General features: G+C 41.9%; 1 protein-coding gene across 1 annotated transcript in view; it reads right to left on the reverse strand.

The window, feature by feature from the left end:
- Positions 1-1,142: 1,142 nt before the first annotated feature.
- The window catches only part of LONRF3 (LON peptidase N-terminal domain and ring finger 3), a 43,549-nt gene continuing 29,408 nt past the window's right edge, over positions 1,143-15,283 (reverse strand). Inside the window, exons 8-12 of the mRNA XM_073560985.1 lie at positions 11,717-11,838; positions 10,535-10,693; positions 7,351-7,513; positions 6,115-6,264; positions 1,143-1,713 (exon numbers count right to left, since the gene is read on the reverse strand). Of these exons, the coding sequence (XP_073417086.1) occupies positions 1,555-1,713; positions 6,115-6,264; positions 7,351-7,513; positions 10,535-10,693; positions 11,717-11,838 (753 nt within the window). The 3' untranslated portion in view covers positions 1,143-1,554. The remainder of the gene's footprint in view (positions 1,714-6,114; positions 6,265-7,350; positions 7,514-10,534; positions 10,694-11,716; positions 11,839-15,283) is intronic.

Raw genomic sequence — 15,283 nt, forward strand, 5'->3', positions numbered from 1 at the left:
CTTAAATCACTGTGTACAGACAGAGGCAGCATCTTATTCATGTAACAATCTACCCAGCTCATTGTTATACATTTGTGATTGAGGATATTGTCACATTTTCATGTAACTGAACAGTGGGGCCCTGGACTTGGTATTTGGTGGGCCCTTGGCATCCCAGTCGGAAACTGCTTGGAACGTTGTAGTAATGGTTGGTGATCCTAGAGATTAGCAACTTATCTGGCAGCCTATAGATAATGGCACATCCCCTTGAAAAGTGTAAAGAAGCCTTAAGCCCCCATCTCACATATCGAGATCGCTAGCGAGATCGCTGAAGCGTCACCCATTTTGTGACGCAACAGCGACCTCGCCAGCGATCTCGCTACATGTGACATGCAGCATCGAACAGCCCCCCGCTGGATATCGCTGATCGTGCTCGAATGTCCTTGGACATTTTTTCGTCATCAGCGTCCCGCTGGCCAGCGCACATCGCTGTGTTTGACGCCGAAAAGCGACCTCGTTGGCGACACAGAACTCAGGGACGCAGGCGGGAATCGTCTGAAAAGCTGCTGTGTGACAAGGTACCAACGACCGGCGAGGTCGTTACACGGATCGCCGGATCGTTGCTGCGTCGCTGAAGAGATCTGCCTGTTTGGCAGCTAAATAGCGACCATTTAGAGACGCACCAGTAATCCTTACCAGGTCGTATCGTTGTCAGGATCGCTGGTGCGTCGCTAAGTGAAATGGGACCCTAACACAGCACAGCATCCCTTGCACCTGTAACTCGGCTCCCATAACCTCCTATGGGCCCATAGTGTACCTCCATATGCCTCAGATTTTATATGGAGCAAAACAGATTCGGTGTGATTTTCTGAGAAGAAAAATATGAAATAAAATAAGGATTTCTTTAGATGCATTCGGAATAAGGTGCCTCATTGAGACCCTATAAGGGGCACGTTACCAGTGTATAGCAGACACTTAGGGACTTATAATGTAGGAACTTTAGCATTTACAAACTTTCTTTTAATTTACCTCAGAGAACACTTTTTGCTTATAATGCTAATATATAGACCACAGCATGGATATTTTTTTGGCCTCATGCTCTTGTAATGTCCTTCCTTATAAAAATGAATATACTCAAGCAGACAAAGTGTGCCGGAGAAGAGAGTTTCTCAATTTTTTTATAACTTTTTTAATTAAATTATTGCAAATCTCCAATAACGGGAAATAAATAAATCAACATTTTTTTGTCCATTTTTTGTTTCACTGTGAAGTAAGCACATCAAGCTGGAGGAATGGTTATGAAAAAATAAATTATTAAGCATAAAGATGATCATAAATCTGTACATCTTGTAAAAACTCAAGATTTTGCATAACAAAACTTTATCAAAATTTGGATTTCCAAAGAAAATATCTGTATACTGCATTTGATATAAAAGGCGTCCAGCCTTTGCACTGGTTTCATTCATCAGTTGGAGAAAAAAAACACAAGTTAATTTTGAAGGAGTGAATGCCTTGAAAGCTGTAATACGTCATCCACTTCTGGCATGTATGCACTTGATGGAATGTACAAGGTCATTATCGTGATCGTGTACGACACATGAAAAGTAGCACACGCCGAATACTGGTTAAGCGATCCTTCAGTGAGGTCATAGCCAGAAAAGGGAGCTGTGCCCTGCTCTCAAGAGGAAGAACAGCTAGAATCCACCAGCACCAAGCAGGGCCATTGGGGTTTACCTGGAAAAGACAAGGAGTAACACAAACACATTACACGCTGGAATCTACATAACATCGAGTATCTGTCCATCATGGAGTCCTCTGAAATATGTCTTTAAATGAACATTTTCCCAGATGTTAATATTTGAATGTGTTCAGTTTATGCTCACTGAATTTTACAGGGCATCACCTTTCTAGCCTCCCTCACCCAGTGATATACAGTAGTTATCACTTTGTTTCTGGGAAGGGGGTGCAGAAAAAAAAAGTCAGTCCTGGGCCCTCCCCTCACAGCGCAGGGAAAAACCTTCATAGCTGCAAAATTCTGCAGCTCGCTGACTGGAGGGGAAGATAAAGAGTCACAGAGCCCCATACTACACATGGAGGGCAGGTAGTGACAGACCCAGCCACTACATATGGAGGGCAGGGAGAGAGTGACAGATCCCACACTGCACGTGGAGGACAGGGAGAGAGTGACAGACCCCGCACTACACATAGAGGGCAGGGAGAGAGTGACAGACCCCGCACTACACATGGAGGTCAGGGATAGAGTGACAGATCCCACACTACACATGGAGGGCAGGGAGAGAGTGACAGACACCGCACTACACATAGAGGGCAGGGAGAGAGTGACAGACACCGCACTACACATGGAGGGCAGGGAGAGAGTGACAGATCCCACACTACACATGGAGGGCAGGGAGAGAGTGACAGACACCGCACTACACATGGAGGGCAGGGAGAGAGTGACAGACCCCGCACTACACATAGAGGGCAGGGAGAGAGTGACAGACCCCGCACTACACATAGAGGGCAGGGAGAGAGTGACAGACACCGCACTACACATGGAGGGCAGGGAGAGAGTGACAGACACCGCACTACACATGGAGGGCAGGGAGAGAGTGACAGATCCCACACTACACATAGAGGGCAGGGAGAGAGTGACAGACACCGCACTACACATGGAGGGCAGGGAGAGAGTGACAGATCCCACACTACACATGGAGGGCAGGGAGAGAGTGACAGACCCCACACTACACATGGAGGGCAGGGAGAGAGTGACAGATCCCACACTACACATGGAGGACGCAGAGTGATAGACCCCACACTACACATGGAGGGCAGGTAGTGACAGACCCCACACTACACATGGAGGGCAGGGAGAGAGTGACAGACCCCGCACTACACATAGAGGGCAGGGAGAGAGTGACAGACCCCGCACTACACATGGAGGGCAGGAAGAGAGTGACAGACCCCACACTACACATGGAGGGCAGGGAGAGAGTGACAGATCCCACACTACACATGGAGGACGCAGAGTGATAGACCCCATACTACACATGGAGGGCAGGTAGTGACAGACCCCACACTACACATGGAGGGCAGGTAGTGTCAGACCCCACACTACACATGGAGAGAAGGTAGTGACAGACCCCACACTACACATGGAGAGAAGGTAGTGACAGACCCCACACTACACATGGAGAGAAGGTAGTGACAGACCCCACACTACACATGGAGAGAAGGTAGTGACAGACCCCACACTACACATGGAGGGCAGGGAGAGAGTGACAGACCCAGCACTACATATGGAGGACAGGTAGAGAGTGACAGACCCCGCACTACACATGGAGGACAGGGAGAGAGTGACAGACCCCATACTACACATGGAGGGCACGGAGTGACAGACCCCACACTACATAGAGGGTAGGTAGAGAGTGACAGACCCCATACTACACACGGAGGGCACAGAATGACAGACCCCACACTACACATAGAGGGTAGGTAGAGAGTGACAGACCTAGCACTGCATGTGGAGGATAGGTAGAGAGTGACAGACCCCACACTACACATGGAGGACAGGGAGAGAGTGACAGACCCCATACTACACATGGAGGGCACGGAGTGACAGACCCCACACTACATAGAGGGTAGGTAGAGAGTGACAGACCCCATACTACACACAGAGGGCACAGAATGACAGACCCCACACTACACATAGAGGGTAGGTAGAGAGTGACAGACCTAGCACTGCATGTGGAGGATAGGTAGAGAGTGACAGACTCCATACTACACATGGAGGACACGGAGTGACAGACCCCACACTACACATAAGTAGAGAATGTCAGATCCAGCACTGCACGTGGAGGACAGGTAGAGAGTGACAGTTCAATTCCCTGTATGACTCATAAGTCACTGCAAAAGTCAGTGGGAGGGAGGAGGACTTGAAGAGCGGAATGAATTCTACAGGGACAAGGGACTTCCTATTTCTCAGAAAAGAGAATATTTAAGTGGTTAGAAAGGCAAAATGGGAAATTGTAAGTACAAAGTGCTGTATAATATAACTGCAATATATTAAGAGGATAAAAACTTTGATGGGAGTGCTTGTTTAATGACGGAAACACTGGAGTAAAATGTGCTTAATTTATTAAGAGGTGTACGAATTAGGTGCAACTTACAATTGCCATGCACCTCCCGAGAAGATGTACTCCTTTCTGGGACTATAGTAGTGTAAACTGTGATGAATCTGTTGGGCAAGCTTGGCCCCATGTGGATTTATTATGACTGGTGTTGAGCACGTTAATCTTAATGAAGGGACTCGCTGTAGTAAAATGCACCTAATTAATGAAGAAGCGCACGCCACTTAATGATTTAGGGGCATCTGTTAACTTGCATGCACCACTGCCAGAAATGTATTACCGTTATTGTCTGGAGTATATTTCTAGAGTAAGTTATGCCATGAATTTGATGGCTAGGTGAAGCCACGTCACCACCAGTCCCACTCATCCTACGCATAGCTGACCAAGACTTCTGTTCAAAAATATTCCAAATGTAGTAATATTTGTCTGCAACTTCCATGTTGTGCAAAATTTCTGTTAATTATTAAGGCGTTTTATATTTTTTGCACAAATTCAAGCAACACAAATTTTTTGTGGCATGTGAAGTTGTTTTATAACAGAATTGTGGTGGAAAACATTTTTATGAATCGCGCACATCGGTCACAAAACAACTAATCTGAACCTGTGACCAAGTGAACATACATTCTGGGGCAGTACATAACTTATAGCGATGGGCAAAAGTTGCTTCAACAAAATTAGTAATTAAATTGGCCCTTTGTAAAAATGTGTAGTTTACAAACTATATGCCAGACCTGATCATACCCACTTAACTACTTCTACCACAATGATGGATGAATTCAAGCCATACACTAAAAAAAGTCAGTCAATGGCTACTAATAGTCACAAGTTCTGGGGTCATATAATTAATGATTAAGAATACTGTCTGCCATGTCAAAAACTTTAGTGAGGCTATGTGCACACGTATGCAGAAAATTTCTGCATGAAAACTGAACTCCTTCCCAGAAAACGCATTTTTTTTTCCCGTGCGTTTTTTTGCGCGTTTTTTGCATTAAAAATGTGCGTTTTTTTATGCGTTTTTTTTTCGGGAGCAGCCCCAGTCTCATAGAAAATAGTTAGAAATGCAGATTTTTCTGCAAAATTAATGAGCATGCTGCGTTTTTTTACCGTGATGCGTTTTTTTTGCGGAAAAAAGCGCATCAATCTGCACAAAAAGTGCAGAATGCATTAAAATGAATGGGATGCTTCTTTTAAGCGATTTTTAAGCGTTTTTGCCAGTAAAAATGCTTAAAAAACACGAAAAAAACGCTTAAGTGTGCACACACCCTTAAAGATGATCTGTCACTTGCCATTAATCAGTATGGGATTGTTTTTCCTGGAGTAAAAGCAGATGTTCTCCTGAATCTAGGAATAGTTTTCTTATGTTCCAACTCCTCTCCGTTCCTGAAAAATAGTCCCGTTTCTTGTATGTAAATCTACTCTTGTTAGCCAAGTGGGTGTGGTAATAAACTCTTCTCTATGGTACTTTTTTCATGATGATCACACCACCTTGGCTAAACAGGCTAGATTTAGACACTAGGAACAGGTGGCCATGTGTTAGGAAGAAGAAGCACAGGTACAAGCAAAAAAAAATGCCAGATTCAAGAAGACAGCAGCCTTTAAAACAAGTAAAATAAATATATATTCATGGCAAGTGACTCGTCCTCTTTAAGACAACATATCTGCTATGAGGAACTCTGACTTCTAACCTTATTTCTAAGAACTTAGGACTGGATGTAGACCAAACATGGAAGTGATGTGGCCATGTCATCTATAGAAATAAAAGCGCTTGTGATGATATCCTCTGTGTAGCCACTGATTAACCTACAGAGAGCACGAGTGGATCGTGGACCCTGCTTAGGAAATCCTTTCCTAAGCTATGGAAGCAGAACTATTGACCGACAAGTCATGCCAGTCCATTCCCATGAGTAGAACGTTAGGGGTTCACTCCCAGACCACAGATGATGTATTCTTCATATCTCCTACACTTAGAAACAATTTCACATCACATCTGATACTAAACATTTACCTGTAAATCGGTTTCTTTTGCAGGCATGGATCCGAAATGACTCAAAATGCGACCTTTTAGTGCTGGTTTCAAGGTAGAAAACCAAGTGTAAGCTTGATCGTACACAGAATCATGCAGCACAAGCAATTCTGCATAATGTTCTCCCTGTACCTGTAAGACAAGTAGCACATTGAGGCTAGATTGGATAATGGCCCTTTATTTTGGCTACAGTAATGTGTCACATGAGCTAGGTTCACACCGTGTTCAGTAGTGCTTTCGTGACTTTTCATCCAAGGCTTCTGGGATTTGTGATCCCCTGATAAAGCCATTCAGTAAAATGAGAAAAAAAGGAATTCCAATGGACTCTGTTCGCTCTCCTTTTTGACAATGACCAGATATTCAGATGAATTTTCATTCTGTATATTTAAAGAGTAGTCTGTTTTGCTTTCTAATACTTTTTTTTTCTAATGGGAATCTATGGGTGACTTCTACACTTACTATCAAAGAACCCCCCCTTCCCGTTTGTTAGGCAATCCCTGCATATGTTGCAGCTGTGAAATAGCTGTGAGACATGCAGCTGCAGGACTCAAAACATATTTTTCGAACACGTTGAAGACACTTGGTTAACACCACAGCTTGCTCGGATAACACCTTATCTCAGCACGTTCACTCATCACTAACTAGCATACTTTAGCTGTAATGATCCACATGACCACATAGTGGTAGTATTTTCGCTTCCATATGACGACGGTCAAGTCCCTGCCTTAGGGTATGTGCACACGCTGCGGATTCAGCTGCGGATCGGCAGCGGATTAAGCCCTGCGGATCGGCAGCAGTTCCGCAGACATTGTACAGTACAATGTTAGCCAATGGGATTTCAAATCCGCAGTACACACTGCTGCGGATTTTTCCGCGGTTTTAAATCCGCAGCATGTCAATTCTTTCTGCGGATTCCGCAGCGATTTGACACCTGTTCCATTGTCCAGGTGTCAAACCGCAGGGGAAAACCGCTGGTCACTTTACCTGCGGTTTTACCTGCAAATCCGCGTGGAAAAATCTGCAGCGTGTGCACATACCCTTACCTCGAGTCTTGTGCCCCAAAGTAACAGACTCACATATGCTCATGATGAAATTTAGTTTGTGCTAGTGATAAATTATGGAGAACTGGAGGCAAAATGTGAATTACAGTTTGAATAAACAGATATGTGATGTCCGGTTACATAGGACTACAACATTCTACTAATTGTAAGCACTTACTTTATCGTCCTCGACATACTCTATATCGGCGGTGTTATATCCGTCTCGCTGACTGTGTCGAATAACCTTAAATCTCCTTTTTCCAATACTATCCACCACTGAACGGCCGTCAGCAAAGAACTCTACATTTCTGATCTCCAACATGCAGCCATAATCTGCAAACCTATGAAAGGGAAGAATAATAGCAAATGAAAGGGATTCCCTGGGTAGTATTAGGCTACATTAATACAGCCATATTAACATTTTATATCACAGAAAAGCATTCACTTGTGTGAATGACGACTTCATGGGATGTTCTTATGTTTGAAAGTTACCGCCTGTCCATGAGTACGGAATAACTTCCCGATTACTGGGGTTCGATCGCTATAACCCCACCGATCCCGAGAACTAGGGCTCTGAAGAGACTCCAAACGTCAGAATACCCTTTTAACGCAAAGGATTCAAGAAAAATATGCTGTGGAATTTGCTTTTAGAGGAATTGCACATGGTGAAATGTTTTGCTCGATATTTTTACTGACTGAGAGATTCTCAACAATATGTTCCCTACGTCTCCATGTTTATTAGCAGATATAGCCGCGAAGCTGAACATCCACATTTTATAAGCCTGCTGATGCCAAATGCCATTTATATTATGTTACACTATGTATTTCTTTAATAGAGTATGACCACTTTCCCAAAAATGAATGTAAAGGTCCGTTCACATCCGCGACTACCTTTGCATGCATTCTGCATACAGGAGTACTGCAGATGTCAATGCTATGAGGTTGGCGCCACATGCAGGTACTGAGCAGACACAGTACAAAAGCAACCTAAGCGTTTAATAGTGTCAGATTTGTGATTGCAACCAGCTTTTATTTTAGACGGGTATATAAACTGACCACAATATGGGCTGATTGACAATATCACAGGTCGATAAGCGCTCATTTAATAACATTACAAGTTGCAACTGCAAAAGATTTTATGTAAATGGGTGGACATGCTGCCCCATATAAAAAGTTTGAGGGCTCCTAAAAGGCAGCCATCTTTTTGACACTCAAAAGGCAAATTGCTGCTATGACATAATTATGAAAAAAAAATGTATATAATAAATATTTAAGTGTATAATTTCTTATAATGGGTGCGCACATATTTTCTGCCTTACTACTTTCTTCTCTCACACATTGCTAGACAGCTCTTGTAGGGGTGATGTAGCACCCAGCAAATACTGTCTTTATTTGCTAAACATTTGAAAATATGTTGAAAAACAAGGCAACAGTTTTGGACACCAAAGTCTGGTCTCAAATCATCTAGAGGAGAAATGGAGGGGAATATCAACCTAATTTTTGGCTATTGCGGGAGTATTTTGTGCTCATGACTACCGCTAAAATTGCTAAATTAGGTAATACATGCCCCAGGAAGAAATTGGGCGAAAACGCGCGCCTCGGGGCAGGAGGCTGACAGTCCAGGCGGCAGCAGGATATATTATATTGCAGCACCAAGATATTTAAATAATACTGCATGTGTCCCATTATGTAGCATATTTATATAATGGAACAGAAGATTTTCCTGTCGGGTTATATACATTAAAATAATTAGGCACCATTTAATGCCTTTTGGGCAACCTGATGCCATTGAATACAATAGTGTGACAGCAAAATCGATATATACCTAATGTGCCTGCTACCCTAGTGCTGTCTTTTTTGATTAACAGTAGAAAATAATTAATTATATGCATGAATATCGATTTAATAGTGCGGGTAATTAATTTTATGTACCAATATTTATTTAATAGTGCTAATATAACCTGTGTGGTCATATGATAGAGCACCTTTGCACAATCACGTATATGCAGTGATACAATAGTATCTTTTCATATATTTTGCACTTTATAAATATTTTGCACATGCACTTTAGACTTTTGTAATGATTTTTTATACGTTACATTATTTTTCTACTTTGTTACCAATGTGGACTTAAAAAGCCAGCCTCCATTTATTCCGATATCTTATATTCCTGTAATTTTTTTAATAATGTTTTGATTAATCAATAAATTTCAATTTTAATGAATTTTTTTGAGCGCTTCTATTAATTTTTGTTTTCTCAATGGGATATGAGATATACAAAAATAATGGTGTATTTATCTGTATTTGATGTGCAGCCTTTGGTTTAAGGGCGAAACTGTTATGTATTAGCACTATTGTGTATAAATTATGAAATACATGTATAACCCTATAGAGCAGTTTAGGAAGGAACATAGTCCCATAAATATTATTACGGTAATTGTAGAGAGGGTGCTCATACATGACCACCACTCAATGAACGGGCTCATATAGACATCTAATTTTACGTACGAGTGCTATCCATGTTATTCACTGATAGACTATTACAGATACGAGCGCTATGGGGCCATTCATATGTCCAGTTTTTTTTTCCTCGGACCGAGTGGTCAGTGAAAAATATCGGAGACAAGTCCGATCTTCATTAGAGGGTAGGCTCAAAATCAGCAATGCAAGTCAATGGGATGACATCTGAGTGCAGTCTGATTTTGCACAAACTATCACAATAGAGATTTTTTTTTTTTTTTAAATTTCTCCATGAACAAGAAAATTGGGTGACACTCATACCACACTATGATCAAATTCTGGACAGAATAAACAGTTCATTTTTCTCGTACGTGAAAAAAATTGGATGTCAGGTCAAGAATTCTTGTGATTGGTAAAGCCCCCAAGATCATAAAGTTATCCTCTCTCCTATAGGTGGTATATTTTTTTTGCTTGAATGAGTTGAGCCACAAAAAAGAACAATTATCATAAATTATACTGAATATAGTGCTAAAGTTTAATGTAGGCAGAGGCGCACAACCTTCTTTGGCCCTGGTGACACATTGTTGGACTGCAGTACTAGATAGGGCTGAGAAAATTTTTGACATCTTACTTTTCAGATTAACTTTTCTCTGAATGGCACTAGATGACCAGATAATCACTGAATGGGATCACCCACTGGACTCATGCATGGAAACAACAGGGATTTCAAAGCATAAAATACAAGTTATACTAAATTTTTTCCCAACAAACCTATCAGCTTTTCCTTCTCTATACCGTGCTGTTCACAGATCGGACTGCATGTATAATATGACAGGTTCTCTTTAACAAAAAGAAAGTGGAGAAATGTAACCTAAATACATGTAAAGAATCCATCCACATACCCTTTAACAGAGTCTCCGATACACATGCCGAACTGCTTCGTACCCGTTTCCATGCATCTTCGAATCATCAGGCGATAACAAGGCTCAAATATGTGCAGTGGACATGGTACTGTAGGGTAGGCCATTGTGCACACGAATATGGGCACATTTGTATTCAAGCTTAAAAAGAATAAAACAAGGATCAATTAAGATTAGATTAACAATTCTGGATCCCCATGTGACTGCATTAAAATCAATGTGATCTGCTGGAGTTTATCTGGACTTCTTTGATCGGAGGTCCTGCATAGGTGTCATGGAAGCCACAATACTAGTAAGAGCAAGGTGGTGACCCTTAAAGAGGTTGGCCTCCACTTTTCTTTATTTATTAATTGACATCAAAAGGCTGGTAATCAGCTGTTACTGGCACCGGCCAGACGTACTCAGATACTGCCGAAACACAGCAGCTTCTGCCGGAACTACAGATCCACCCACTAGTCATTTGAACCCGGCCAGGACCATTATGGAAATAACTTAGCTGCTGTGTTCCAAGAGCATCCAAGAACTTCCGACCAGCGAAGCTAACAGTTACTTGGCAGGGCTGCCGAGTGTTTCATCCCTATTGATCAAACATTGATGGCCTATCCTAATATCTACACATTGAAGGCTGTCAGGGCACTTGTGAAGTTTACACTCTTATCAATATATTTTCATATGATGGCCTTTGAACAAGCAATTGGCTGAAAGATGAGCAGTGATTAGGGGAGCTGCTCTGGAGGAAGTGACAAGTGGGGTCCAGGGACATATGATATAACAGGTCTGATAACATCAGCTCAGGAACAGGAGCGTGAAAAGAGGTATTAACTGCTGTATAAAAAATATGGGCTGCAAAGAGGGTGACTGAGATCTCTGGAGTTCACTCCTCAACCTGAAATGTAGCTACAACATTCGGTCAGGGTCTGGCAGTCGCTTTGCTTGGCAATGAGCTGTAAACAATGTAACAAAGCTCTGGTAACCAGAGAATGACAGCAGATAGAAAAAGCAAGCAAATTGCAAACTTGCTTATTTTCATGCTGTTTAACTAAAGCAATTTAATAGCATGAGTTCAACCCTTTTGATTGCTGCGTACCTTGTGTGGATGCATACATGCTCTAAATCAGTCCAAACCCTTCACAGATATACAGCTTTCTATTTTTGTGGACTTACTTGGAGAGTTCCGCTATTTCCTCTTCATACACCATCTTTCTCTCTTTGAGTTCCTCAGGAAAGTACTTAGCAATGAGTTCTTCCATCAGGTCTGTTTTACAAAACTTCCTTACAGCCAGGTACTGGAAACATGAAAACATGCAATAAATGGTGATAATTTGTAAGGTGTAAAATGGGGGTAGCTGAGAGATACTGAAGGAGTATCTGAATATGTCTTGAATGTGGCTGAATAGAACATTACTACAACTGAAACTGACAGAGTCTGTATCCCATCAGTCCGAAAATCTCACTTGTCCACAAAACACTCTGAATGATGCTAAACTTAAAGGGGTATTCCAATCTCCAAGATCCCATTCCAATATGTAGTAGGTGTAATAATAAATAATATGAGCAAATAGCTCCAATTAGAAATATAGCATAGTTCTTCTGATTCACTATGTTCCTTTCCTCATGTGCAGGGCATTGCAGTAGCTTACATATCCTTGGTCACAACAACCACTAATAACTAGCTAACTTACTATTTGAATGGTCTTAACCATGGATACTTAAATTACTACAATGCCCAGCACAAAAGGAAAGTGACATAGCAAATCAGAAGAACTATACTACCTTTCCAATTGGAGGTATTTATTATTAATAATAATAATAATAATAATAATAATAGCAATAATACAAAATATTATTACCCCCTACTACATATTGGAATAGCATGTTGGAGATGGGAATCCCCTTTCATTTTAGCCTCCAAGTTAAATTTACAGAGAATGTAAGGTCCTAGAACAAACACCATTATATAGGCGATAAGGAAACTGAGTTCAGCAACTCAAAAAGAGGGAAGCTTTCTGGATTTTCAACTTCCAAACTTTAGAACGAAGGGGCCTAAGCAAGGATTTCAATATTGAAAGTTTTATTGTATAAACGAACATGCTTCTTTATTTACAGCAGTGATAACAACCTGTTATACTCTGAGACCCCATCCTCTGATGCCACTGGGTACTATACTTGTACATTGTACTCTACTGTCCTATTCTGTTTTGTTTTTGTTTTTCCATTTTTCTTTTTTTAGTCTTCATTCTTTTTTACTTTTTTTTCCCCTTTATTTTCCCTTTTTTCCTACTTTATTTTAAATTTTCATTTTTTACAATTTTTGTATTGCTGTGTCAGGGTGCAGTGTCTGTGTCTATCACTGTTAATATCCATGTGAAGATCAGGAAGTAGGAGACTAAATATTAGGACTATTGGCCAATCTGATATTTGCAGGATTTTTAAATAGTTATTATATGAAAAACAGAAACCTTGGCAAAAATAAAAAAAAATACATCTACCATAAAAAACGGTTTTATAAAATAGGTCATTTTCTAATGACACACTCCATTTACCAATAAAGAGTACAGCGATAGCATCACCTCCCTTTTATGGATGTTAGTAGCTTCTTTGATGGACATCACGATCCCACACACATTTCTATTTCACCTGGATGTTAAAATGTGTTGGGAGTTAAAAAAAAAACAAAAAAAAATACTCGTATGACTTAAATGAAAGATTAAGGCGTACTTGTTATTTCAGGTGACTTAGTTGTCGTGTGTGCATTAGGAAGCACACTACATCTGATCACTTATATCCTGCCTTTTTTTTTTTTTTTTTTTTTTTACTAGTCTTCTCCCTCTACATGCTCCATTTCTAATTTTCAATTGTCACTGAGCTAAGGGGTGGAGACAAATATAATGTCTCACATACACACCATAGCCTACAGAGACATGAGAAATTCCTGCTCACCTATCTTTCTGAAGCACATGTTGAGAAGCAGCAGCATAGAGAACATTAAACAGAAGTAGTGAGCAGTGTTGGTGTGAATCCAGCACTGGGGTGAGATGGAACACTTACTAGCCAGCAGCAATACTATTTCTCTGTCCTACTCTCTCCTCCTTTCCCTTCCCTTCTTCTTAGACTTTATTAGGCAGATGGAATCTGACACCTCATTGAGCAATATGGATGGAAGCAAATTTTAAAGTAAATAAGTTCAAGTGGAAGTGGTAGGAGAAGTGGCTTCTAAGTGAAGAAAGAAGCATATTTCCCCTATTATATATATATAACAATGTTTCTTATATTTACTTGTACTATAGATTTAATTTGATTTGATGTCTGTTTGATATAATAAGTTAGCTATTTCCAGTTACCGTATATACTCGAATATAAGCCGAGATTTTCAGCCAATTTTTTGGGCTGAAAGTCCCCCTCTCTGATTATATTCGAGTCATATACCTGGGGTCGGCGGAGGAGGGGGGTCTCACAGATCATACTTACCCCGTCCTGGCTCGGTCTCTGCAGCCCCCGCTTCTCCACGGTCTCCCTTCCTTCCTTCAGCGGTCACATGGTACCGCTCATTAAACTCATGAATATGCACAAATTTGAGTTTAATGAGCGGTACCACGTGACCGCTGAAGGTAGGAAGGGAGACCGTGGAAGAACAGAGCTGCAGAGACCGAGCCAGGATGGGGTAAGTATATGCTATATTCACCTGTCCCCGGTCCATCGGTGCTTGCTGCTGTCTGATGTGTCCTCTTGTCAGTTGTCAGTGACATTCAGACAGCAGAGGGCACGGTGACGTGGTTAGTGTGCGCCGTGCCCTCTACTGCCTGAACGTCACTGACAGATGACGTGGCAGACGGCGGCGAGCAGCGATGGATGCAGGACAGGTGAATGTCTCTGGTGCCGGGTCCTGAGCCAGCAGTGACACCAGCACCTGGCACCCAGCGACTGAGAGGTGAGTATGTCATTTTTTTTATTTTTATTTGCAGCAGCAGCGACAGCATATGGGGGCATAATGTATGGAGCATCTTATGGGGGCAGCATATGGGGGCATGATATATGGAGCAGCATATGGGGCATAATGTATGGAGCATCTTATGGGGGCAGCATATGGGGGCATAATATATGGAGCATCTTATGAGGGAATGATATATGGAGCAGCATATGGGGGCATGATATGTGGAGCAGCATATGGGGACAGCATATGGGGGCATGATATATGGAGCATCTTATGTTGGCAGCATATGGGGGCATAATCTATGGAGCATCTTATGGGGGCATAGTCTATGGAGCAGCATATGGGGACATAATCCATGGAGCAGCATATGGGAGCAGCATATGGGGGCACATTCTATGGAGCATCTTATGGGGGCAGCATATGGGGCATCATAAGGGGGCATATTCTATGGAGCATCTTATGGGGGCAGCATATGGGGGTATAATCCATGGAGCAGCATATTGGAGCATCATATGGGGGCATAATCTATGGAGCATCTTATGGGAGCATAATCTATGGAGCATCTTATGGGGGCAGCATATGGGGGCGTAATCTATGGAGCATCTTATGTGGCAGCATATTCTATGGAGCATCTTATGGGGCAGCATATGGGGCATAATCTATGGAGCATTTTATGGGGCCATAACCTTTATGGAGCAGCATATGGGGCATATTATTCTAGGGAGCAACTTATGGGGCCATTATTAACCTTTGTGCAGCATTATACGGGGTGTATTTTGTATGGAGCATCTTATGGGGTC

The sequence above is a fragment of the Dendrobates tinctorius genome, unplaced genomic scaffold, assembly GCF_039654945.1.
Source record: "Dendrobates tinctorius isolate UK_male_01 unplaced genomic scaffold, ASM3965494v1 ptg000309l, whole genome shotgun sequence".
NCBI lineage: Eukaryota > Metazoa > Chordata > Amphibia > Anura > Dendrobatidae > Dendrobates > Dendrobates tinctorius.